Below are 26,995 nucleotides of genomic sequence, written 5' to 3' on the forward strand. Positions count from 1 at the left end.
GGCAGACACACTGGACTCCCATTTAAAACAGAAGAAAACCATCATCACCAACCCTTTCCTAAAATACCCTCTAAGAATAAACCAACCCAGCCTCTACAGTCCTTCAAACAAATATCCCAAGGTGAATTTATGGATTTGGTCAAAGCAAGCAGACCTTCCGGTTGCCCTTCTGACCCTTGCCCACCACACATCTTCAAGAACATTCTTTGATCTACTTCTGCTGCCACAGCTGTAAGAAGAATCAGCAACAACTCTAACTACAGGAACTTTTCCTTTAGACCTGAAAAAGGCATACATACAACCGTTGTTAAAGAAAACAAACCTAGACCCGCAAGACCCCAACAACTACAGACCAATCACAAATGGACCTTTCCTGGGCAAACTGATAGAAAGAGCAGCATTCGCCCAGATGTCACAATTCATTGAAGACAATTCTATACTTTGACTTCCAAACTTGATTCTGCCCAGGAAGAGGCACTCATAGCAATCTGGGATGATCTTAAAAACACATTCGACCACAATGGAGTTGCTGCACTACTTCTCTTGGACCTCACGGCTGCCTTTGATACGGTTGACCATGACACCCTAATTCAAAGACTTCACAAAGCCGGCATAGAAGGGATTGCTCGCGACTAGATTACATTCTACCTTCAAAAAAAGATCTAATATCTATTCTCATCCCTTCTCGTTCACATCCTACCTCACAAAAGCAGGGGTCCCCCCAAGGATCAATCATCTCACCTCTGCTTTTCAACATCTACATATCATTACCAAAACTGATCAATGATTTTCATCTCACACGCTACAACTAGGCAGATGACACACAAATACTACTTAAATTAGAATGCCCCAAAAACATTTAAAACTCAAATCTTCAGTTGCCTCAGAGCCGTTGATCTGTGGATGACCTGGAGCCATCTCAAATTAAACGCCTCCAAAACAGAAATACTCATATGTGGTGACTGGAAAAGTTATGACCCTCTGTGTGTCTGGCCCGACTAACTCGGACCACCTCCTCAATTATCCAAGGAAGTTAAAAACCTTGGAATCATCATGGACCCAAGTTAACTATGAATGCCCAAGTGGACAAATTAGCACGAACAAGCTTCATCACCTTGAAGACTCCACGACATCTTCCCCCACCTCATATTTCCACACAAGGTGCAAGCTACTATCTCGCTTGTACTATCCAAAATGGATTATGGCAATGGCCTCCACCACGGATCATTTATCTATTATGAAAAAAATACAACGTATTCAAAACTACGCAGCCAGGCCACAAGCCCACATCTCCCCTACCTTGAGAGCATTACACTGGTTCCACGTTACCAGAAGATGCACTTCCAAGCTGCTTTGTATCACCCACACAGCTATACATGGAACAGGACCGCTTTTAACCAGAAACAAAATAACCACATACATTCAAAGAAACCTCCGCTTAAGATTGGCACCCTGCCTTAGAACACCACCATACAAGAAATAGACTATAGGTGGTACATCCTTCTCCGTTGAAGCAGCCAAACTATGGAATTCATTACCCCCACAACTATAAGAGCCACAGAGTTGGCTCTTTCCTTCATAACCACTATATTGAAACAACTATGGACTGCATATGCCTATGTTGATAAATATTTTTTTCTGATTATGTGTATATTCTAGTTCTATAGAAAATATGTATCGCTACTATGTCATAACTACACACACTAATGTATATTTACTCATGGTTTAAATATGTACATGTGTGCAGATGTGTTTATTCATGTGTGCGTGTAGATATATGGGTGTATGTATTCTATGCTTAGCATGTTCATAGGTCATTGCATAACTCCCAGATAAGTTGTTATACTAGATATTTATGAATCTCTGCTCTCATTTTATATCACACTTATCTACCCATCACCATATGTCATGTCTATCAATCTGTCCTCCATTCCCACTCTCATCCCAAAACCACTCTACTACTTTCATCTCCTATATAACTCTGCCTAAGCTCTTCCCTCCGCTTCCACATCTAACTCACCCAAACCCCACTTTACAACCATGCTCTCTCAAACAACCCTACTATATTCTCCCTTATTTAGCTCACCTTGCTACTATGATCTCCATAACCCTTTCCACAGACTCCTCCATCCCCCTTTACTCATACCAAGCCTAAATCCTATTACCATGAACTCCCAATTAACACTTCTGGATTCTTCCCTCCTCCACCCCTCCATTACTCCAGTCAATCTTACAAACTCACATATCCGCGGCTCAAATTAACTCATAACAATACTAAAACTGTATTCATATTTCCCTATACTAATCCACCACGAATTCCTTTTGGGTTCCGGAGTAGCGTGCTATTCGCCAAAAAGCGCTTTGGTGCCTCATCAGGGGTAAGCGCTATATAAATACTATTACAACACACACATATGTGCGCCTCTCCTCAGGGTGCAGAGGCACAAATGTCTCAAGTCATGTGTCTAACCCCAGATATTTAAAAATAAAAAAGGGGGGCATTCTTTTGGGGAGAAATCTGCTCCAAGCCACTGTCAAACAGCTTAAGAATGTCAACAAAACATCATAATCACTTCTGACACAACAGATACAAAGAAAGAATATAGCAATACCATCAAGCTGTGAAGTGCCAGACATACTTCAGAGAAGCCAGTTCTGGAACAGACGTGGCGTCTGAAGCTATGTGGCAACTAGCAGCATTAGGAGGCCATTACTGGGGAATCGTTTTCCACAACCGTTTCAAGCATAGAACGAGCAGTTCTAAAGCGAGGAAACAGCAGGAAGATATATCCATCAGAAACACAAAGCTTTTAACCACCCATGATGGCCACAGATTAGATACATGTGAAATGTGTGGGGGTGCTCGTGTCAGCAAACCATGAGCCGTTGTTACAAGCCCTGTGTGATGGTCCAGTTACCAGGAGACAAATGAAAAATATCTGCACTTTTAATCTTATTCTTAACAGTTCACAAGTAAGAAAAAACGATAGCTCTTTCCCCAGATTTCATCTTGTTGTGGCAAACATTTTAATAAGGTAGACACGTTTACATTATACGTGTATCAGTATTTAAGTAAGATTAGTATAATTTTAAGGTTGTGCATGATCAACATTTGGAGGATACAAAGTACGAAAGGCTGTTTATTCAATGCTCAATTGCAAACCTTAAATCTCAAAAACTGATTCCTAGCACACAGCTTTGCCTGAGGTTAGACTTTTCATTATTCCTCCAAATACGTCTAACTCCAGACACTTTTCGAAGCATCAACTGTACAAAGAGACCACTCTGGGGTTTAGAAAAAAAGAAAAAAAATCTCCTCGAGGCACTTAATACGGGTGTAATACGCATTACTATGTCCAGTGAGACCATACGGTAAGCCCAACATGTTAAATCATAACGGGGACTGGAGGGGGAAATATCACCTGTTATTTTTACACCCGTGGGTTTAAATACACTAAATAAAACAGTGTAAGATAAACATTTATTAAATTTGGCTAGAAGACTGGGTTAGCACCGATGCACTGCTGGTTATTTACCATATGTTATTTTAATCTGAAAGCTTTTTCTGGACTTACGTGCAAGATCAATTGTGAACAATATTTTGAATAGGATCTACTACAAGTGTACAATTCTCCTTTTCTAGCAAACTGCAGAATGCATCTCTTTAAAATTGCCATGCAGGCATGTTAAAATGGTGAGAGGCAACATATGCTTCACAATTTAGCCAAAAACTGCCACAATCAGGACTGCTGTGGCCACATAATTCCCATGACCCAGACATATATAGTTGTATATGTGCAAAGACCCCCATTATGCAATTTTAGGATGATCTTGAAATATTCCTAGATTAAAATGGGGCACAATGAAAAGGGGTGAAAAACTATGGTTGACGGTAAGTATTTTGTGAAGTATACAAAAACAGAGGGTGGGGCTGACAGACCTCCAACGTGCCTGGAATCACACTTGCCTTTAATTCAATACAGTATCTTAAGGTCATCCGACTAACATGGAGTAATACCAATCTGGTCGACCCTCAATCTAGCAACTTAACTCTTTGTACCAGTCAACTATCTACTCAAGGAATCAAAACTGATTTATGAGCCAATCCATGTCCTACTGCTACAAGCAAAGAGAAGTAAGACTAAATATGAGTCAGAGAAGTCAAAAGCACTTAGATTTTGTTCTGGTTTTAGGCATTGGGTTAAAAAACAAAAATAGGTTTAAAAAGCCAAAATAAAACAGTTTAAGATAGAGATAAACATTTATTAAAATTGGGGCCCCAGTGGAAATATGGGTATAATCATTTTCATGGAGACAGGTGAGAGACTGTAGAAGGAGTGACCACGTGAACTGAAAATATAACAAAATATTTAAGCCATAAATTAAGTATATGTAAAATGTCAATTCAAAACGTACTACACTACTGGATATGGGGATACATGCAACATGTAAACTTTATTAACAAGGACTTAGAAGAAATTACGGAACTTAGAAGACAGAAAGCAAACTTTTTTTTATCGAAGCAGTCAAGTTAACTGCAGGTTACTGAGCTCTTGCTGTGAAGAATACAGCTCATGCGCAGGTCTGAATGAGAATTTTACACAGTAATCAAGTATTCATTGAATACTACTATATATACAGTTATAGTCCCAAAATATTCATGTGAAGATTCCAGAAGGCGGTTTATTGTTCTTTTGGAAGGGGTCGTCTAAACAGCAGTATATGCGGCTCTGTAAAACAAAACACAATTATCAGATCAAAGCATAACTAAGTCAACGGGTACGCACACACTGTAAGTGGGTGTTTATTGATCAAGTCCAATACATGTCTTATTGCAGATTTCATAGATGCATGCAGAGTAGTTTTAACTTTACCACCAGAATGACTGTTACAAATTAAACTTGTCATCTTTAACTACATAAAGACCTACGGGAAACCATCAGTAAATTTAAAAATGGTAACTATTAAGCCCTACAAAATCAAGACACTCTGATTACCTCAATTATCTGACAAGAGATTAGAAGTCCCAATAAAAAGGTACAAATGGGAGGCTGGAATAAGAGCCCTGACAATGCTGCGACCTTTAATAGGGCAAATAGACATGGGCGTTTCCTTGGGAATTTTAAACCCTCAATGTGATACGATGTGGCCAACAGACTGATTCTGTTCCAATAAAGCAGGAAGGGATGCTGCAAGTCAGGTAAACACACACACACGCCCCCCCAGGTTGAGTTCCAAGAAAACTCTGGTCCATCACTTGGCTCAGATGGAGTTACTATGGAAGAAAGCTGAATTTGCTGCTGTGCACAAGATCTGGCGTCGCACAGTCTTAAGCACTATGCCAAGTTCTTTGAGTGTTAAGTTACAAAAAGGTAGAGAACAGCTGTAAAGCCATACACTGTTCCGAGGGTGTTAGTGCTGCATAGAAAGTATAGATGTGGTCAAGTTTATTGACTAATACTCCAATACAAGCATCTCTAAGTTACTTTGTGACTGCAGAAATCCCCCCACCCCAACTGTTAACAACCCCCTGCACCCCTTTTCATCTGAGAAGGGTCCTTTTTACCTGGCTCATGGATCATGTAATGAACCCAACCAAGACTCTGCTGAACACCAAGCCTCCTCCATTCTTCTTCAGTCATAAGGTGAGTCTTTGGTACTTGCTTTGCCAGATCTTTGGGCAACATGACATGCCTAGAGGGGACAAAAAAAAAAACAGAACCAAACAGTTAATGCACCACATGGTCTGCCCGCCTTTATCTGAACAGTGTCAGGGTTTAATCAGTTGAAACATTAACGTGTTCTAGTACATATAAAAGAACGACTTGACTTATCTGAAAGAAACTCTTTGGGTAAGAGTTGAGTAGAAGACCGATTTACCCATATGCTCCAACTACTTTTCAACAAGGAAAGCTAACCAATAGTAAGCAACTGGTGAGCTTGCGCATGACCAGACTAATAAGCCAAATCTAAAAATGATACTTCACACCTTAATGAAATCGCAAAAGGTCAATTGTATACAGATTCCTTCGTAAGAAATCTAGTGCTTGAGCTTTGGGAGGATTTCACACATCCAGATTCCAAAACACATTAGTAAACGCTGGCAAATACCAAAGGAGGGAGAAAATTATTCAGACTATACTATAATGTTACCCATCTAAACTATGGGGATTTCCGTGCTTTAAGTTAAGGTACCCAACTGAATTTTAAAATGCATGTCTGGGTAGGTCTTGGCTGTACAATAGCAGTCCATACCCTTGTGAAGAGCCCAGTGGGTTTTGTGGATAGTTAAGTAGCTTACCCGTTAGGAATGGCATCTCGAATAAATGATGCCCACTTTTGATCAAGGGGGTCTACAATCTCAACTTCAGAAGTACACAGTTGTAGAGTGGTAATCATGTCCACTACAAAATCGGAACCGAACGGGAAAAAAAAACTTCAAGCCAGTGCTTGGTTTGTGGGGGTGGCTGCAGGTAATAGGCACTAGCACTCATTCCTGGAGCAAATATATATTATATATATATTTTTTTTCCACCAGACTGACCCAGAGAAAAAGAAACCGGAAAACCATGACAAGCAAAAACTGACCAACGAACATACAAGAGGGAGAAAGAAATACCAACAGGATAGGTGAAAACACTGGGTTGTCAGGAACCTCAGCAATCAACGAGCTAAAAATAAAAAAATAAAAAAGGGGGGTGGGGGAGGAAACACCCTTGGACTCCTCTGGTTCTTACACAGCCACAGCTTACATCCAATTGGCTAAAAGCCAGCCGGAGATAGCCGATAAGCAATTTCTTAGAAGTTGGTAATTTGCTCCAATGTTTGTATATGGTTTTGATTCACCCAGCAGAGTAGCCACTTCCTCAGACTGGGAATATATCTATGCAAGTTGGAAATGGCCCTTTTTGCAGGGTTATCCCCATACAGTTTACCAAGACCTGTTGTGGCTGGTGTTAGGATTCTAGCACTGGTCAACAGTGGTAAAGTGCAAGTGCTCCCTGTACAAGTGGTATTGGTGATTGGCATATCAGATTTACTAGTAAGTTGCACTGTCTGCCCAGGATCTGTAAATCAAACGCTATAAGTGGGCCTGCAGCACCAATTGTGCCACCCACGAGTAGCCCTGTAAACAAGGCTCAGACCTACCAATGCAGTGTCTGTGTGTACTGTTTTAAACTGTCATTTTAACCTGGCAAGTGCACCCACTTGCCAGTCACAAAACCTGCCGTTTTATTAGCTTTGAGTTACCCCTATGGTAGGCCCAAGGTAGTCCTATGGGCAGGGTACTGAAAATGTAGGGCATGTACTGGTGTGTGTTTTACAAGTGCGGACTGTGAAACACTACTAAATTTGTTTTTCCCTACTGCAAGGACCATCTCTCCCACAGGGTAACATGGGGATTGCCTTGAAATATAATTTCTCAACTCAGTTTAAAAATACACTGGTTAAGTTGTTTTTTTGAACTTCAAGTTTGAAAATGCCACTTTACAAGTGGGCATTTTCTTGATTAACCATTCTGTGCCTCTGCAGGGAAAGGCAGGGTCTGGTGATCTGAAGGAGAAAATCCAAGGATCAACGTGCCATAAGAAACTACATGGCGCAGGTCTCGCGGGTGCAGAATTGACCGCGCCTGTTTCACATTGGTCCAATCGTCACAGCGCATCTGAATTTCCACACATTGCCCCTGGATGCCAATTTTTCAGTGACCCTGCAGCAAGGAACGGTTTGAAATCACCTTACCTGCAGGGAATGAATTCATGCATCACCTCCGATGCGCAGTAAGGAACACACATCGCTTTGTTTTTCCGACGCCTCACTTCCCTCGTAACCCGCATTGTCTTTGTTTGTGACGCATCCCAGGTACATTGTGTTAAAGAGATACATCCATTAAGACTTGCTCTAACTTTTAAAAGTGGTATCTTAGCGTGAGTATTTTGGATGTGTCATTTTGGTCTTGTATTACTCAACTAAATGTTGAGTATCTTTCTAAACCGACCTGGAGTCCTTTTGTAGTTTTTTTTCACTGCGTGAATACAAATACTTTACACATTGTCTCGGAGATAAGCCGGACTGCTTCAGCCAAGCTACAAGGGGGGTGAGCAGTGTTTCTCAACTGTGCGACTCCCTTACCCTGAGGAACCATACTTGGACATGGTGCATTCCACTTTTAATTGTAGACCCCCATTTGTAACAATGCAGGACAGTTCTTTTGCCAAATACTTCTCGTCAGCCTGACATAACTAAGAAGTGGGACTGCAGTACAGACCTCATCTCTACAGCTGCAATAAACAACTCTACAAATAGTTTAAAAAAAAAAAAAAAAACGCAGACATTTAGAATAACGATGTTTTAACAGTGATGTATCCAGAAATTAACATTTACCCCCCCCCCCCCCACCCTAGACTAATCTTTGGCTGCCTTTTTACTAGGCCTGACGTTAACCAAGACCTTTTGTTTTTATTAAAACTATATCCCCTATACATACTTACTGGGGCTTTCAGTCAGCCCTCTTCCCATTTGCATGCTGTGGAAAGATTTACATTTTATCCCCCTACACACAGATATTGATAGATAGATATCTATCTCTCTCTCTCTCTCTCTCATGGGGCAGTTAAGCAATTGCTTGACAGTGTCTTGCGCTTCCTCAATGAGCACACATGCACAGCTTCCCCCCCGAGACCAGCACTACTAGTGCACTGTGTGCCTTTCCATAAAGTATACATTGACTTTTATACAAAAAACAGTGACAAAATAAGCACTGGCAAAGCTAAAACGCCCGAGGCTAAGGCCAGAAAACTAGTTCTGCACATGTTTTGCCCCCTTTTTAAGTCTGACATTACAAAGACTCTTTCACTTTACTAGAATTTGACATGTACTTTATTTATCCAGACACCCTCTTTATCAACTGGCCTGTTACGGAGTTATGTACACTTTTTCTTCCGCCCATTGGGGTGAAAAGGACGAGGAAACAGGGTCAACACTTCAGCCACTGGCCAACTTTACTGCAACAGCGTTTTGCTCTTTTACAAGGAACACGCCTGCACAAAAATACTTCTCTTCTTTCCAGGGCTTACTAAGGCAATGGCTATAGTGCCACCAAACATGTTTGAAACCATCTTTACATTATAAGGAACCTAACCCTACTCCAACAAGATCTTATAAAAGTCACGACGAAACAAGCACTGACAAAGCTAACATGTTGCCAGTCAACATAAGGAGGGGTTATAAGTACTAAAAGAAACACTGGAGCGGCAGAGATTATGAGCAGGTGAAAGCTCTAAGCCATCTCCCATTATCATATGTCCGTTATGGATTGTGGAGAGAACAAACGTGCAAATGGATGCAGCAAACGGCCGTAATTTGGCGTTATTACATACGATAATCTACGTCGTAACAGTAGGAAGGCTACTCGACTCGTCGCTTGCCTTTCCATTTGCAATAATTGGAATCCTTGTTAAACTCGGACCTTCACCGCGGAATACAAGTCCGAAAACGAATGGCTGAAGTGTCACAACAAGTAAAACCGTTCAGAATCCCAATGGGCTTGTCACTGAAATCTGAGCCACTTCGCAAACACGGCAAGCCTTGTTCTTGGCCAAATTCGCTTAACACCAACTCAACACATGCGAATAGAACATCCAGAGACCGCGAAGTACTACTGGTGATTTTGATTTCATCTTGCACTATAAGCCTTTATAGCCAAAGGCTCCCTCAACCAGTTCACCGGTAGCGAGTCTACGACGACGGTCTATCGAGACGTACCACAACACTTCTCACAACTGTTCTCCTGCACCTCATTTGATCAAGTACTGCGCCTTAGAGAGATAATCACACATCACAGGAAAATAAATATGATTATTAAAGTACTTAGGATACCCATAGAATATAACGGCAGGGCTGTTGGGAAGCCACGAGGCCTGCATGCCAGGGAACCAACCGCCCGCTCTTCCCGGGAAGCACGCGCGAATCTTATTACCTGTACTCAAAGCGCTCATCTGTGTACTTGTCAGAATAGTAGATGTTCTTGTGCGACATAGTGCCGGTGGAGAGCCTGCTCTCGGTGTAATACCTCTGGGGACTGGCGGCCGCTCTTTTCCGCGGGTCGAGAAGCGTCGCTGAGAGTAGCTAACTTTTTTTTTTCTCGTTTTTTTTTTTTTTTTTTTTTACACTTTTCTGGAAATCCCGATTTGAACTAGGCAGCTCACCACCGATTGGTAGCTCACACAGTTCCTCCCACTATGCTTCGCACCTGTAGCGTTGCGTTTCTCTTTGGTGACGCCACCTCACCCTGACCAATGACAACCCTGTCGGCAGGGTGAGACGAAGCAGATGACGAACGAGCTCGACCAACCGTAGTAACGGTTCTGGGATGTGCGCCACTAGCATACCCCACAGTGACATAGAAGAAATATTGGGGACTGCTGCTAATAAAGGCGTAAACGTAACGGACATGTTTGACTTGTATTGTCCCATACCTGTTCCTCGATATGGGTTGAGAAGTGATTTAATTCAGAATAAGCGAGTCTTAAAATTGACTTTTTCTTTTACATAACTCAATACTTCAAGTAAATTAGATCTACGCCACAACCAAAACCGCGCTGCTCCTCCGTTGTGTGGGGTATTAAGCCGAGCCGTGCTTCCGGAACAGGAAACGTACTGCCATAAAAATACTTTTATTTGTACACGGTGTCTCAAAAGAAGAATATTACGTTTCGTACCATCTGTTTTCGTCTCTGATCCCAACGAGTCGCATTTTCTTCTGAGGTTCCTGACTCGCTACATAGTTCAGCCTGAAAAAAACAGAAACGTCTCTTAGTGGCTGACTGAGGTAGTGGACAAGAGGAGACAGGCCAAAGCTGCCAGGCCCATGTGGTGCGTAAATATTCTGGTGTAATCTCTTGCTTTTTACGGAGTTAACACCCCCCGCTTTAACCCCTTCGCTGCCATGCCTTTTTTTGGCTATTTGGGGCAGGGCGCGTTAGGCCCTCATAACTTTTTTGTCCATATAAGCTACCCACGCCAAATTTGCGTCCTTTTTCCCCCAAACATCCTAGGGATTCTAGAGGTACCCAGACTTTGTGGGTTCCCCTAATGGAGACCAAGAAATCAACCAAAATACAGCGAAAAAATATGGGAAAAAAGGGCTGCATAAGAAGGCTTGTGGTTTTACCCCTAAAAGTGGCATCAACAAAGGGGCTGCGGTGCTAAAATCCCCAGCTTTCAGGAAGAGGCAGACTTGAATCAGAAAACCACATTTTTCAATACAATTTTTGCGTTTTACTGGACATACCCCATTTTTACTATTCTTTTATGCTTTCAGCCTCCTTCCAGTCAGTGACAGAAATGGGTGTGAAACCAATGCTGGATCCCAGAAACCAAAACATTTCTGAAAAGTAGACAACATTATTAATTCAGCAATGGGTAATATGTGTAGATCCTACAAGGGTTTCCTACAGAAAATAACAATTGAAATAATAAAAAAAAAAAAATGAAATTGAGGTAAAAAACCAGCCATTTTTCTTTCAAGTTTTACTCTGTAACTGCGCCTTGCAGTGGGTTTTCAATCTATACTGGGTATACAGCAATTCATTTGCTGAAATATTAAGGCCCATATTTATACATTTTGACGCAAAACTGCGCTAACGCAGTTTTGCTTCCAAAAAATTAGCGCCGGCTAATGCCATTCTGAAGCGCCATGCGGGCGCCGTATTTATTGAATGACGTTAGCCGGCGTTAGCCGCCGGCGCCGTCTGGTGTGCGTTAAAAAAAACGACGTACACCAGGCAGCGCCGGCGTAGGGGGATATGGGGCTTGGGCGTCAAGAAATGGGGCAAGTCAGGTTGAGGCAATTTTTTCGCCTCAACCCGATTTGCGCCATTTTTTTTCACTCCCAACCCCCATAGAAATGACTCCTGTCTTAGCAAAGACAGGAGTCATGCCCCCTTGCCCAATGGCCATGCCCAGGGGACTTCTGTCCCCTGGGCATGGTCATTGGGCATAGTGGCATGTAGGGGGGCACAAATCAGGCCCCCCTATGCCACAAAAAAAAAAAAAAAAATACTTACCTGAACTTACCTTAATGTCCCTGGGATGGGTCCCTCCAGCCTTGGGTGTCCTCCTGGGGTGGGCAAGGGTGACAGGGGGTGTCCCTGGGGGCATGGGAGGGCACCTCTGGGCTCCTTCAGAGCCCACAGGTCCCTTAACGCCTGCCTTTTGCAGGCGCTAAAAAACGTCGCAAAAGCAGCCGTACGTAATTTTTTTTGACCCGCCCACTCCCGGGCGTGATTTTTGCCCGGGAGTATAAATCCGACGCACATGCCTCGGAGTCGATTTTTTAGACGGGAACGCCTACCTTGCATATAATTAACGCAAAGTAGGTGTCCACGCTAAAAAATGACGCTAACTCCATGGAGTTTGGCGCTAGACGCATCTAACGCCAAAGTATAAATATGGAGTTAGTTTTGCGTCGAAATTGCGTAAAAAAAAACAAGCAATTCCGGCGCAAACGGAGTATAAATATGCCCCTAAGAGTGAAAAATAGGTATCAAGAAAACCTTTGTATTTCCAAAATGGGCACAAGATAAGGTGTTGAGGAGCAGTGGTTATTTGTACATCTCTGAATTCCGGAGTGCCCATACTAGCATGTGAATTACAGGGCATTTCTCAAATAGACGTCTTTTTTTACACACTCTCTTATATTTGGAAGGAAAAAAATGTAGAGAAAGACAAGGGGCAATAACACTTGTTTTGCTATTGTATGTTCCCCCAAGTCTCCTGATAGCGCCTACAACAGGAAATGCCCCAAAACACAACGTGGACACATCACATTTTCCTAAAGAAAACAGAGGTGTTTTTTGCAAAGTGCCTACCTGTGGATTTTAGACTGTAGCTCAGCCGACACCTAGGGAGACCTACCAAACCTGTGCATTTTTGAAAACTAGAGACCTAGGGGAATCCAAGATGGGGTGACTTGTGGGGCTCTCACCAGGTTCTGTTACCCAGAATCCTTTGCAAACCTCAAAATTTGGCTAGAAAAACACTTTCCTCACATTTCGGTGACAGAAAGTTCTGGAATTTGAGAGGATCCACAAATATCCTTCCACCCAGCATTCCCCAAAGTCTCCCGATAAAAATGATACCTCACTTGTGTGGGTAGGCCCCGCAACAGGAAATGCCCCAAAACACAACGTGGACACATCACATTTTTCCAAAGAAAACAGGGGTGTTTTTTGCAAAGTGCCTACCTGTGGATTTTGGCCTCTAGCTCAGTCGGCATCTAGGGAAACCTACCAAACCTGTGCATTTTTTAAAACTAGAGGCCTAGGGGAATCCAAGAAGGGGTGACTTGTGCGGCTCTCACCAGGTTCTGTTACCCAGAATCCTTTGCAAACCTCAAAATTTCAAAATTTAAAAAACACTACTTTTTCTTCACATTTTGGTGACAGAAAGTTCTGGAATCTAAGAGGAGCCACAAATTTCGTTCCACCCAGGGTTCCCCCAAGTCTCCCGATAAAAATGATACCTCACTTGTGTGGGTGGGCCAGGTGCCTGCAACAGACAAAGGCCAAACACCTGTAGAGATTGAGGGGATAGCACAGCGAGTTGATAAGCACATATTTTTCTTTTATACAACTTTAGGCTGACTCTGCTTTTGGGACCCACACAAGTGAGGTGTCATTTTACTTGGGAGACTGAGGGGAAAGCTGGGGAGTACGAATTTTGTGCTGGAGCGCTGATCCTACAAAGAAAAGTCAGGAAAATATGCTTTTTTAAGCACATTTTGAGGTTTGCAGAGGAGGCTGGGTAAGAAAGTGTTGGGGGATCCACGCAAGCCACACCTCCCTGGACGCCTTGGGGTGTCTAGGTTTTAAAAAAAGTCTGGGTTTGGTAGGTTTTCCTAGATGAAGGCCGCACCAAGGACCAAAAACATAGGTGTCCCCTTCCCCCCAAACACAGGTAGTTTTGTAATATATCATTTTGATGTGTCCATGTACATCTGTGATGTGCCAAACACTAAAATTGTGAAAAGAAACGCACTTAGGTTATGTGAAAAAGACCCCTCACCCACCAACCAAGTTGGTGGCATGCTTCATCATCGGGGTCCCACCTGAGACAGCTAGCGTGTTACAAGTGTGCTGCGATGCCTGATTACAGTGGGGCAGTGTTAGAAATGGGGTCTTTGGTTGACAGTCAGGTTACCCCCTGTTCAAGCAAGGACCCTCACTCTAGTCAGGGTAAAAGAGAATCACCCTCAGCTAACCCCTGCTTACCCCCTTGGTAGCTTGGCAGAGCAGTAGGCTTAACTTCAGAGTGCTAGGTGTAAAGTATTTGTACCAACACACACAGTAACTTAATAAAAACACCAAAAAAGTGACAAAACACCAGTTTAGAAAAATAGGAAATATTTATCTAAACAAAACAAGACCAAAACGACAAAAATCCGACATACACAAGTCAAGTTATGAATTTTTAAAGATTAAACTCAAAAATAGCGTTTAGAAACAAAAAATGCTTCGATGAGATGTTAACACAGCGTCGTGACGGAGTCGTTCCCAACAAGCCGACACCAGCGGCGCTGGGCACGGAGTCGTGTAGACCCCCAAGTACAGTACCTTTGGTGAAGAGTGAAAACAAGCCGATGCGCGAAGTCGGGGATCGCAGCGTCTGTGCGAAACGTTGAATCCGTGCACTTCAAGCAGCGTCGGTCACGACGTGGTGCGGCGACTTCCACGGAGTCGCGGACTTCAGCAGGGCTGCTGCGGCGTCGGGCCTGCGAAGAGCGTCGCGTTCCAGCGAAGGTCACGGCGTCGGGTGCAGGCGGCGTTACCGGATTCAGCAGCGGCGTCGGTCCGGAGTCGTCCGAAGTCGATTTCCTTGGATTTCCACCAGCTTTCCTTTCAAGGGCCCAGGGACTGGATAGGGCACCACTTGTCAGAGCAGGAGTCTCTCCAGAGACCCAAGGTGCTGGCAGAGAGAGGTCTTTGCTGTCCCTGAGACTTCAAACAACAGGAGGCAAGCTCTAATCAAGCCCTTGGAGATTTGTTCACAAGATGGAAGGCACACAAAGTCCAGTCTTTGCCCTCTTACTCTGGCAGAAGCAGCACTGCAGGAAAGCTCCACAAAGCACAGTCACAGGCAGGGCGGCACTTCTTCCTTAGCTATCAGCTCTTCTCCAGGCAGAGGTTCCTCTTGGTTCCAGAAGTGTTTCTCAAGTCTGTAGATTTGGGTGCCCTTCTTTTTTTTTTTTAAGATCTCTTTTATTGCTTTATATTTGCATGAAACGCATACAATAACAAAATAACTTCCCATCTTTTTGTAACTCCCCCTCCCTCTCCCCTTTCGCACTTCCCAACAATTATACAGAGGTATTTGTTCGGTTCACAAATGAATCACTTATTTGGTCTCTTGTACGATCTTCAACAGGAATGTCTTGATCAATTATACATGATCTGATTCTGGTAAATCTGCCTCCGCATCAGAGTTAGAAGTGTCAGGTGTTCTAAAATTGTCCAGTATCATGTTCCAGTGCTGAGCATTGTCTCTAGTTCCTAGGCCCCTGAGTGTTTCCCTTAGTAATACTGTCCCTTCAGTTTCCGCCCACTTGATTAATGCATTTCTCCAACGATTTATCTGTGGTCCCTTCAGATCTTTCCAGTGTGAAGTTATTTCTCTCCTTGCAAGTATCAAAGCCAGGTCTATGAATCTGTTTGTGATTTTATGCTTGCTGGGGCGAGGGAAATCTCCCAAAACCGCCACCATGGCTGATCGGGATAATGTTCTGCCCGTGCAAGTGGAGAGTGCTTCAAATATCCCCATCCAGTAGTCCCCGATTAGTGGGCAACTCCAGAGCATGTGCAGCAACCCTGCTGTTAGTTCTGCACATCGGGGGCAGCTGGCATTTTCTACACCATAAATCTTTGATATCATATAGGGGGTTAAGTAAGCTCTTTGATAAACATATATGTTTATTAATTTAAACCTGGCATTTCTGGAAACTGTATATATGTGTGTGGTTATTCTGGTCCACTGTGTGTCATCTATTGTAACATCCAGTTCCCCCTGCCATTTGGTCTTAAGTTTATTTAAGGGACGACATATGCTGGTTAGTAGAGATGTATATATCCCTGAAATCAACTTCCCTTGGTCTCCTATAGTGCATATTTGGTCACAGGTGTTATGTCTGGGTGGCTCTTCTAGTCTTGTACCCCATTGTCTATGAAGAGTCCTAGCAATTGCGTTAAAGGTTAGGAACAGCCCCAGTGGTATCTGGAACCTTTCCTGCAGTTCTGCATAAGTGCACAGTTTCCCGTTATTATATAGAGCCCCTATGGTGTCGATCTGAAGTGCCATGAATTGGGTGATACCCCTTATTACATGATTTCCTGTGACAGTTCCTATACAGATCAGGGGGGCCTCTGGCGAGTACGGTGTTCTGGTGTGTGTTCGTTTTAGGTATTGTTCCAAGCAGTAACGTGATGCTTCCCATTCTATCTGAAGTGTTTTATTCTGTTTCTTGGGGTTTAGTAGAATGCCCAGAATTCTATCACGGGGGCAGTAGAGGGGGGTTCTCAGTGCTTCCCCTACTGGGGGTGCTCGGATGAATCGCGCCAGCCATTGGAGTTGGCTCGCCCAATAGTATAATTCAAAGTCAGGAACAGCCAAACCACCCTCTGCTGTTGTTCTCTGGAGGGTGCGCAATGCTATCCTTTGTCTGTTGGTTCCCCATATAAATCCTGTAATCAAGGACGAAATTGTTTTAAATACCACCCTCAGTATAATGAGTGGGATGGTTGCAAAATAATTTAACATTCTAGGTAACACTATCATCTTAATCAGTGCAACTCTCCCAGTAACCGCTAGCGGGAGTGTCTGCCAGAATATCATTCTGTTTTTGATACTCCTAATCATGCTCTGAATGTTCCCTTCTAGTAAATCCTCAGCGGAGTGATAGATATTGACCCCTAAATATTTGAATGTGGGCGGGGACCACGGAAGACCCCGATTGTCCATTGGTTCTTCGATACCCCTAGCAGCTGGAAAAATGGACGACTTCCCCCAGTTTATCCGGAGTCCAGATGCAGCTCCAAAGTTGTCTAACATTGTCATTGCTCCTGGTAGATCGGTCTCTGCGTTCCGGAGGAAGAGTAACATGTCATCCGCATAGAGAGCAATATGATGCGTCCAAGCATTGATTGTAATGCCTTCGTAGAACCTCTGGGACCTAGCTGATTGGGTGAGAGGTTCAACTGCCAATGCAAAAAGCAAAGGTGAAAGCGGGCATCCCTGTCTTGTACCCCTACCTATGGCAAAGGAAGGGGATATTGTACGGCCAGTGCGTACTCTCGCTGTGGGGTTTGTGTAGAGAAGCCTCGTCCATTTGACAAACCCTTCTCTTAGTCCTAGCTGCAGCATCACTCGTTCTAGGTAGTCCCATCGTAGGCTATCAAAAGCCTTCTCGACATCTATTGAGATGATTACTGCTCTATTTGCGTCAGAGGGTAGGGCATGAAGGAGTGAGATCAATTGACGGATATTTTGGGCAGTGCTTCTCTTTGGGATGAATCCCGATTGGTCCTGATGGATTAATGAGGACATATATGGTAGAAGTCTATTAGCTAGTACCCTGCTTAGTATTTTATAATCTAAGTTCAACATTGATAGTGGGCGGTATGATCGAACTTCTGTGGGGGGTTTGGTAGGTTTCAGAAGGGGAATCATTATTGCCTCTGTAGTGGAAGAAGGCAAGCTGTTGTTATTCCATGCCTCTGCATATAAGATGCTGAGCTGGGAGGTTAATGAGTCCTGATATGTAAGGTAGAACTCCAGAGGGAGACCATCTGCTCCCGGTACCTTGCCCCTTGCCATACTCTGGATTGCAGCCTTTATTTCTGTAAGTGATATGGGAGTCGCCAGGGCTATTCTATCTTCCCCTTTCAATGCCGGGAGGTTGAGGTTCCCCAGATCTTGTAATTGAGCATCGCTGAGTACTTCGGAGGGAGGCGCATACAGCTCTGGGTAATATTTAGGAAAGGTGGTATTGATCTCCTTCTGTCCATATACTTTTATACCCGGGGTGGTCTCTAACTCCACCACTATGGTTTGAAGTTGGGGCGGTTTGGCCAGCCATGCCAGTAGGGCGCCTGCTCTGTCGCCCTCTGTGTGTTGCTTCTGCAAGAATTGTTTGTAATCGAAACATGACAATCTAGTGTTAGTTTCTATTATTCTTGTCCTTGTCTCTTCTAGTTGTGTTGAGAGGTCGGGTTGTGATGGGTGCTTACGTTCGAGTTCCCTAAGGGAGTTCTCGAGATCGGTTAGTTCTGTCTCTAGCACCTTCCATACTCCCACAGTAGTGCTAATACAATATCCCCTGATCACTGTTTTAAAGGATTCCCATTCAACAGATCTGGACGAGGCAGTTCCAGCATTGTTCTCAAAGAATTCCGTAATCTGCGTGCCCAGTTGGGTTCTAAAAGCTTTGGGGGTTATTCTAACTTTGGAGGAGGTGTTAATCCGTCCCAAAAGTGACGGAAAAGTGACGGATTTACCACCAGCCGTATTACGAGTCCATTATATCCTATGGAACTCGTAATACGGCTGGTGGTATATCAGTCACTTTACCGTCACTTTTGGGACGGATTAACACTCCTCCAAAGTTAGAATAACCCCCTTTGTCTTCAAGTGACTCTGCTGTCAGGCGCCAAGTGGGAATCAAAGGTCTTTCGCCGCACCAGGCCAAAGAGATCAATAAGGGATTATGATCTGAGATGGTGCGGCCAAGATACTCGGCCTTCGCCACCACAGATAGCACCTCTGGAGATGCCAAAACGGTGTCCAGTCGTACATGCAGGTCGTGAACTGCTGAATAAAAGGAGTATTCTCTATTGGGGGGATTAAGTTTGCGCCAACAATCCGTTAATTGCCAGTGTTTTTGCCACTGCTGGAAGTGCAGTGCTGTTTTATGAGTTACGAATTGTGACAATGGTGGGTGCGATCTATCCATTGCGGTATCCACTACACAATTAAAGTCTCCTCCTATTAATGTAGTGCTAGTGAGAAGTGTGCTCATGATCAGTGATAATCTGTTTAGGAATTTTCCCTGTTCGTGATTTGGGGCGTATAGTCCCGCAAGAGTTACCTCTCTCACGTCCAATCTACCAGATATCACTACGTATCTCCCCTCAGTGTCGATCAAGGTATGAAGAACCTGTAATGGAACACCTGGTCTGATCCATATCAACACTCCCCTCGCAAATGCTGAGTGGTTTGTGGCAAATATTTGTCCCCTCCAGTGCTTTTTCAAGGCCTTGATCTCCTGCTCCAACAAGTGAGTTTCTTGTAAGATAGCAAGATGTGCACTCCCCTTCGTTTAAGAAAGCTGTGAACCTTGTACCTCTTGGACATGTTATTTAGGCCCCTGACATTCCATGTGATTATCTTGTATTCTGTGGTCATAGTTTAGGGAGGGGTGTGGAGGCGGTCCACTAACACCGCTCTATTGTTACTACTGGACAAACCTATTGAGTTTCGTAATCTAAGGTGTGAACCGTTTGGGCTACGAGATAGATGTGCCTGATAAACCCTGAAGACAACACAACCAAAATCAAACCCCCTTTGTAACTCCCTCTCCCCAGGACCGGTACCTACAACTCTCCCCGTCCAAACCATTACAACTATTGTAATCCGAATTATCAACCTATTGGAGGGAGGCGTGCCAGAGACCAAGAGGCAGCGTCCCGGACTCTCCCCCAGGCCCGATTATATATAATGTGCCGGTTAAGAAATGACATCTAGGTTCCTATAGCTCTATATTTACGGTTGGGTCTTATCAATGTCCCTAAACAGATTGAGGTTCCCCCACAATTGTCCGCTCACTTGCCAACTTGTTCTTTTAGCGAGGTCAGATAATCTCGTCCGCCGTTCCTGGGGTGATCAAAGGCAAGCCGACGAGAGTGTCCTGGGAGGATATTGAGGACTGTTCGCAGTTTGAGTCAACGTCTGATGTAGCATCTGGGGTCTGGCGTGTGTGGAAGTCTCCCCCGCTTAATGCTGCTGCTGTTTCAACTGCATCACGCATCTCCTGTTGTGATTGACGTTTCGATGGAGCCGCTTCTGTGGTCTTTTTCCGGGATCTGCTACGTTTCTTCCCGGGGTTTCGGAATGTCCGGTCGCGGGTTGCTCTGCAGTGGATGTTCAGCGATTCAAGCCATTCCATCGCCAGCTGAGGTGTGAGAAAGAAATGGGTTCTGTAATCGTATTCCACTCGGAGTTTTGCCGGAAAGAGCATGGCATATTTTATACCATGCTCACGCATGGCTCGTTTTACTGCGATGTAGGATGCCCTTTGCGCCTGTGTTTCTCTCGTAAAGTCTGGGAATATCATAACCTTTTGGCCATCCAATTGAATCTCTCCTAGCTGGCGGGATTGTGACAGTACGTAGTCTCTATCTTTGTGGTGGAGTAGTCTAGCGATTATTGGCCCTGGTCTGACTCCTGGTGGGGGTGGTCCACCAGGGATCCTGTGGGTACGTTCCACCGCAAAGAATGGTGAGAAGCCCTCTGATGCTATCGTGTCTATGAGCCACTGTTCTAGGAATACTTCTATATTAGCTGCGGAGGCCTCCGCCCCCTCCGGAACCCCCACTAATCTGATGTTGTTCCGTCAGGCTCGGTTTTCTGCATCCTCCGCCCTTGCCTCCAATGTTTTCAGCCGGGTGGTCAGGTCTTTAATTTCTGAGGATGAGCCTTTGTGCCCCACTAACACTCCTGTCAACATGGTCTCGTGCAAACCCACTGTTTCCTTTAATTTAAGGTGGTCGTCTCGCAAAAGGGAAAGATCTGTGGTGAGGTTATCGATTTTACGCTCAAGCGCTTCCCGGGAATCTTTAATGGCCAGCAGCACAGTGTCCAGAGTTGTTTCTTGTTCGTGCCGCGTTTGCGATTCTCTGGCTGGCGTTGGGGTGGATTCTCAGTGTGCGAGGAGTCCCCGCTGGTGATTTGTCTTGTTTTTTTGGTTTTACCATTGTAACAGGTCTCAGACGCTTCTCTTCACTTTTTAAGATCTTAGGTTGCTATTATGGCAGTATCTAAGCTTTGGGCCTGGATTGTGGCTGAGGGCGCTGTCCTACACTGTATTTGCTGATGTTCCGTACTGTTGCTCTCGTCGTTAGTGGCAAAAGTGTCTGAGTCCTTTGCGCTCTTCAATGGATCGAGGGTTGCGGCTGTAGCTGGTTTCCTGCTCCGTCGTGGCCGCCATATTATGTCGCGGCAGCTGCAAACTTGTCGGGGGGAGTTTTTTTGGGGCGATCTCTGCCCCAAAGTGGAGCGCTGCGGTTCCTACTTGTGCTGTATATTCTCTGATCACTTCTCTACAATTTTTAAGATCTCCGGTCGTTATTATGGCAGGATTTAAGCTTCGGGCCTATATTGTGGCCTGAGGGCGCCACCTTACCCGCATTCGCTGATGTTCCGCTTCGTAATGTTGTTCTCGCCGTTGGTGGTGAAGGTGTCTGAGCCCCTTGTGTTCCTCGATGGATGGCGTGAGGGTCCCCACCTCCACGAGACCCCCGTGTCCTCACAACTGAGGGCTGCGGCCGCAGCGAGCTCTCTGTTCTGTCGCGGCTGCCATTTTGGGATGCAGCAGCCGCAAAGTTTTCGGGGAGAGCTTTCCGGGTGATCTCTGCTCCAGGGTGGGGCGCCGCGGTTCCTACTTGTGTTGTATATTCTCCGATCGCTTCTCTTCAATCCCCAAGACCTCCGGTCGTCACTATGGCAGGATTTAAACTTCGGCCTGGATTGTGGCCCAAAGGCCCCACGCTATGCCGCTTTCGCTGATGTTCCGCTTCATACTGTTGCTCTCGCCGTTTGTGGCGAAGGTGTCTGAGCCCCTCGTACCCTCCAACGAATGATGTGGGGGCCCTCACCTCCACGGGACCTTCGTACCTTCTCAGCCGCAGCCGCGGCTGCAGCGGGTTCACTGCTCTGTCGCGGCTGCCATTTTAGGTCACGGCAGCCGCGGAGTTGTCGGGGGGAGTTTTCTTGGTAAACTCTGCCCCAAAATGTATCGCCTCGGTCTCTACTCGTGCTGTATATTCTCCGATCACTTCTCTCCAACTTTTAAGACCTCCGGTCGTTATTATGGCAGGATTTAAGCTTCGGGCCTGGATTGTGGTCCGAGAGCGCCGCACTAAGCGTACAGCTATATTGGTCCCAGGCCACGCCCCCCATTTGGGTGCCCTTCTTATACCCATTTTAGTCTTTGGAGTCACCTTTCTTCAAAGGGGACTCACACCTACTTGTGAAATCCCGCCTTGCCCAGGCAAGGCCTCAGACACACACCAGGGGGTTGGAGCCGGCATTGTCAGAGGCAGGCACAGTCCTTTCAGATGAGAGTGACCACTCCACCCCTCCCTCCTAGCAGAGATGGCTAATCAGGAAATGCAGGTTACACCCCAACTCCCTTTGTGTCACTGTCTAGTGTGAGATGAAAAACAACCCAACTGTCAAACTGACCCAGACAGGGAATCCACAAACAAGGCAGAGTCACAGAATGGTTTAAGCAAGAAAATGCTCACTTTCTAAAAGTCGCATTTTCAAACGCACAATCTCAAAATCAACTTTACTAAAAGATGTATTTTTAAATTGTGAGTTCAGGGACCCCAAACTCCACATGTCCATCTACTCTCTAGGGGAATCTACGCTTTAATCATATTTAAAGGTAGCCCCCATATTATCCTATGAGAGAGACAGGCCTTGCAACAGTGAAAAACGAATTTAACAATATTTCACTGTCAGGACAAATAAACCACATTACTATATGTCCTACCTTAACCATACACTGCACCCTGCCCTTAGGGCTACCTAGGGCCTACCTTAGGGGTGCCTTACATGTAAGAAAAGGGAAGGTTTAGGCCTGGCAAGTGGGTACACTTTCCAAGTCGAATTTACAGTGTAAAAATACACACACAGACACTGCAGTGGCAGGTCTGAGACATGATTACAGAGTTACTTGTGTGGGTGGCACAACCAGTGCTGCAGGCCCACTAGTAACATTTGATTTACAGGCCCTGGGCACCTCTAGTGCACTTTACTAGGGATTTAACAGTAAAACAAATATGCCAATCATGGAGAACCAATTACGTACGCATTTTAAACAGGAGCACTTGCACTTTAGCACTGGTTAGCAGTGGTAAAGTGCCCAGAGTAACAAAAACAGTAAAATCAGAGTCCAGCACACATCAACAACCTGGGGAACAGAGGCAAAAAGTTAAGGGAGACCACGCCAAGGATGAAAAGTCTAACACGTGTCCCCCCCAGCTAAAAGTGGGGAGCAACTACCCCACCTCATAGGAGTTCTCATCACTAAGGCGGAAGAACCTGGACAGACCATCAGCATTGGCGTGCTCTGTACCAGGACGGTGTTCCACCGTAAAGTCCATCCCCTGTAGGGAAATGGACCACCTCAACAGTTTTGGATTCTCACCCCTCATCTGCATTAACCATCTGAGGGGCCTGTGGTCGGTCTGAACTCGGAAGTGAGTCCCGAACAAGTAGGGTCTTAGCTTCTTCAGTGCCCAAACCACAGCAAACGCTTCGCGTTCTATGGCACTCCACCTACGTTCAATGGGTAGTAACCTCCTGCTAATGAAGGCAACGGGTTGATCTAGGCCCTCTTCATTAAGCTGTGAGAGTACTGCTCCAATACCATGGTCTGAGGCGTCTGTTTGCACAACAAACTCCTTGGAGTAGTCAGGTGCCTTCAGCACAGGTGCTGTGCACATGGCAGCCTTCAGGGCATCAAAAGCGTTCTGGCAAGCCTCTGTCCAGATCACTTTCTTGGGTTGCTTCTTAGAAGTCAACTCAGTTAAGGGGGTAACAATGGTACCATATCCCTTAACAAACCTCCTGTAATATCCTGTGAGACCTAAAAAGGCTCTCACTTCAGTCTGGGTCTTGGGAGGCTCCCAAGCCAGAATCGTGTCAATCTTAGTCTGTAGGGGTGCCACCTGGCCACTCCCCACCTGGTGTCCTAAGTACACCACAGAACCCTGCCCTATTTGGCACTTGCTCGCCTTAATAGTGAGGCCTGCCTTCTGCAGGGCCTCTAACACTCTCCAGAGGTGTTGTAGGTGTTCCTCCCATGTGGAACTAAACACAGCAATGTCATCCAGGTAGGCGGCACTGAACTCATCCAGTCCTGCCAACACCTGGTTGACCAACCTCTGAAAGGTGGCAGGGGCATTCTTCATCCCAAAGGGCATCACGTTGAAGTGGAAGTGCCCATCTGGGGTAGAGAATGCTGACCTCTCCTTTGCCCCCTCAGTTAAGGCAATCTGCCAGTACCCAGATGTTAAATCAAACGTACTGAGGTACTTGACAGCTCCTAACCGATCAATGAGCTCATCAGCTCGGGGGATGGGGTGTGCGTCAGTCTTGCTGACCGCATTGAGACCCCGGTAGTCCACACAGAACCTAAGTTCTGGAGTAGCACCAGGAGCAGCAGCCTTTGGGACCAATACCACTGGGCTGGCCCACGGACTGCAGGAGTGCTCAATAACCCCTAGGGTTAACATTTTGGAGACTTCCTCCTTAATGCAAGCCCTGACCCTGTCAGTCACCCTGTAAAACTTATGTTTAACAGGTGTACTGTCCCCAGTGTCCACATCATGTGTGCACAGGTGTGTGACTCCTGGGATCAGGGAAAACAGCGAGGCGAACTGTCCCAACACGTGGCGACAGTCCCTCTGCTGTTCCTCAGTCAGGGAGGGGGAGAGGATCACTCCCTCCACAGACCCATCTTTCTCTCCTGCAGACAGGAGGTCAGGAAGAGGCTCACGCTCTTCCTCCACCCCGTCATCTGTCGCTAGGAGCATGGATAGCTCAGTTCGCTCAAAGTGTGGTTTGAGGCGGTTGACATGTAGGACCCGCAAAGGGTTCCTGGGGGATTGCAAGTCTACCAGATAGGTGACCTTGCTTTTTCTTTCCACCACCTCAAAAGGCCCAGTCCATTTATCTTGGAGAGCCCTAGGCTCCACTGGTGCCATGACCCACACTTTTTGTCCAGGCTGAAACTCAACCAGAGTGGCATTCTGGTCGTACCACCGTTTCATATCCTCCTGGCTTGCTTCCAGGTTCTCCTGAGCGAGACTCCTGAAGCGGGCAGTCTGGTTTCTTAGAGCCAGCATGTAGCTAAATACATCCTGGGGTGGTTTACTAGGAGCTTTCTCCAAAGCCTCCTTCACCAGACTGGGCGGTCCCCTCACAGGGTGGCCATAGATGAGCTCAAAGGGGCTAAAGCCAAGTCCCTTCAGAGGCACCACCCTGTAAGCAAACAGAAGGCATGTCAAGAGGACGTCCCACTTACGCCTCAAGGGCTCTGACAGGCCCTGAATCATGCCTTTCAAGGTGCGGTTGAATCTCTCAACAAGACCATTACTTTGGGGGTGGTAAGGTGTGGTGAACTTGTACGTTACCCCACACACCTTCCACAGAGACTTCATATAAGTGGATATGAAGTTTGTACCTCTATCGGATACCACTTCCTTGGGGAACCCCATGCGGGTAAAAACTCCCATCAAGGCACGTCCCACCACGGGGGCAGTGACCATCCTTAGAGGAATGGCTTCTGGGTACCGAGTGGCATGGTCCACCAAGACCAGGATGAACCTGTTGCCCATGGCTGTCTTGGGATCCAGAGGCCCCACAATGTCAATTCCTACCCTTTCAAAGGGAGTACTGACTACAGGTAAAGGTTGGAGGGGAGCTTTGCATTTCCCCCCACTCTTGCCACTTGCCTGACAAGTCTGACAAGACCTACAATAAGCAGCTGACTGCTTGTGCATCAAGGGCCAGTAAAAGTGGGAGACAAGCCTCTTATAGGTCTTGTCCTGCCCTAGATGTCCTGCCAAAGGCACATCATGAGCCAAACCCAGTAGGAAGGCCCTGAAGCACTGGGGTACCACCAGCATACAAGCTGACCCAGGCTCAGGAACCTTAGGCTCACTATACAGGAGGCCATCCTCCCAATATATCAGGTGAGTACCTGGCACCTCGCCAGCCGCCTGGGCTGCAGCCTGCTGCCGCAGCCCCTCAAGGCCGGTTTCTCGCGCCCCCTGCCCTTCCTCTTCTTGGCGGTCCCCTGGGCCACTGTTTCAGGCTCCAGGGGCTCTTGACTACCCTGATTGGTTGCCATAGACTGGGTGGATACGCATACCCACCCAGGCAGACCCAACATCTCCAAGTGAGACCTGTGTTCCACCTCCTTCCAAGGGGAATCCTCCAGGTCGTTACCTAGCAAACAATCAACAGGCATGGTTGGACTCACAGCTACTTTCCAGGAACCTGAGACCACCCCCCATTCAAAGGGAACCTGCGCCACTCTGCAGAGGCGCTCAGAGTTGTCTACCGCAACTACTTGGTGAAGTACCCGGGGATCAATCTGCTCTTCAGACACCAGGTGACTCCTCACTGTAGTCACACTGGCTCCTGTGTCTCTCAGAGCCTTCACCCTTTGTCCATTGATGGTCACCCATTGCCTGTACTTCTTAGTGTTATCAGGCACTAGGTTTCTCTGGACCATCTCACTGTCCCCTAGTGAGACAAGGGTAATTTCTGCTGGTTCCCACACACCTGAAACCATCTCCTCCCCAAGCGCTACACTGGCCAAACCCTGGGACGGTGCACCAGTGGGTGCCGGTGTACTTTTGGGGCATTTGGGGTCCCCCCTCACATGACCTACCTGGTCACATGCATAGCACTTACGTGGGGGACCACCTGCCACTGGTTTCCCTTTGGACAACCATGGCTTCTTTTCACTGGGGGGTTGGGAATCCTTACCTTGGGAATCAGTTTGGGGCCCTTTAGAGAACTCCCCCTGTTTGCCCTTACCCCCCCCTTTCTTCTGAGAGGGACCCTGCCCACCCTTGGCGTGGTCTCCCCCATACCTCTTCTGGACCCTGGTGCTCTCCCAGCGGTCCGCTTCCTGCGCACGCTGCCT

General features: G+C 46.0%; 1 protein-coding gene across 1 annotated transcript; it reads right to left on the reverse strand.

Annotated features, from left to right (window-relative positions):
- Positions 1-4,242: 4,242 nt before the first annotated feature.
- Positions 4,243-10,160, reverse strand: CKS2 (CDC28 protein kinase regulatory subunit 2). Its single transcript, XM_069227558.1, has 3 exons — positions 9,980-10,160; positions 5,567-5,694; positions 4,243-4,730 (listed from the first exon to the last, which is right to left on the reverse strand). Exons 1-3 carry the CDS (start codon positions 10,036-10,038, stop codon positions 4,684-4,686), a joined length of 234 nt encoding a protein of 77 aa, XP_069083659.1. The 5' UTR covers positions 10,039-10,160; the 3' UTR covers positions 4,243-4,683.
- Between the last annotated feature and the right edge of the window lie 16,835 nt (positions 10,161-26,995).

This window comes from Pleurodeles waltl, chromosome 1_1 (assembly GCF_031143425.1).
Source record: "Pleurodeles waltl isolate 20211129_DDA chromosome 1_1, aPleWal1.hap1.20221129, whole genome shotgun sequence".
NCBI classification, from domain to species: Eukaryota; Metazoa; Chordata; class Amphibia; order Caudata; family Salamandridae; genus Pleurodeles; species Pleurodeles waltl.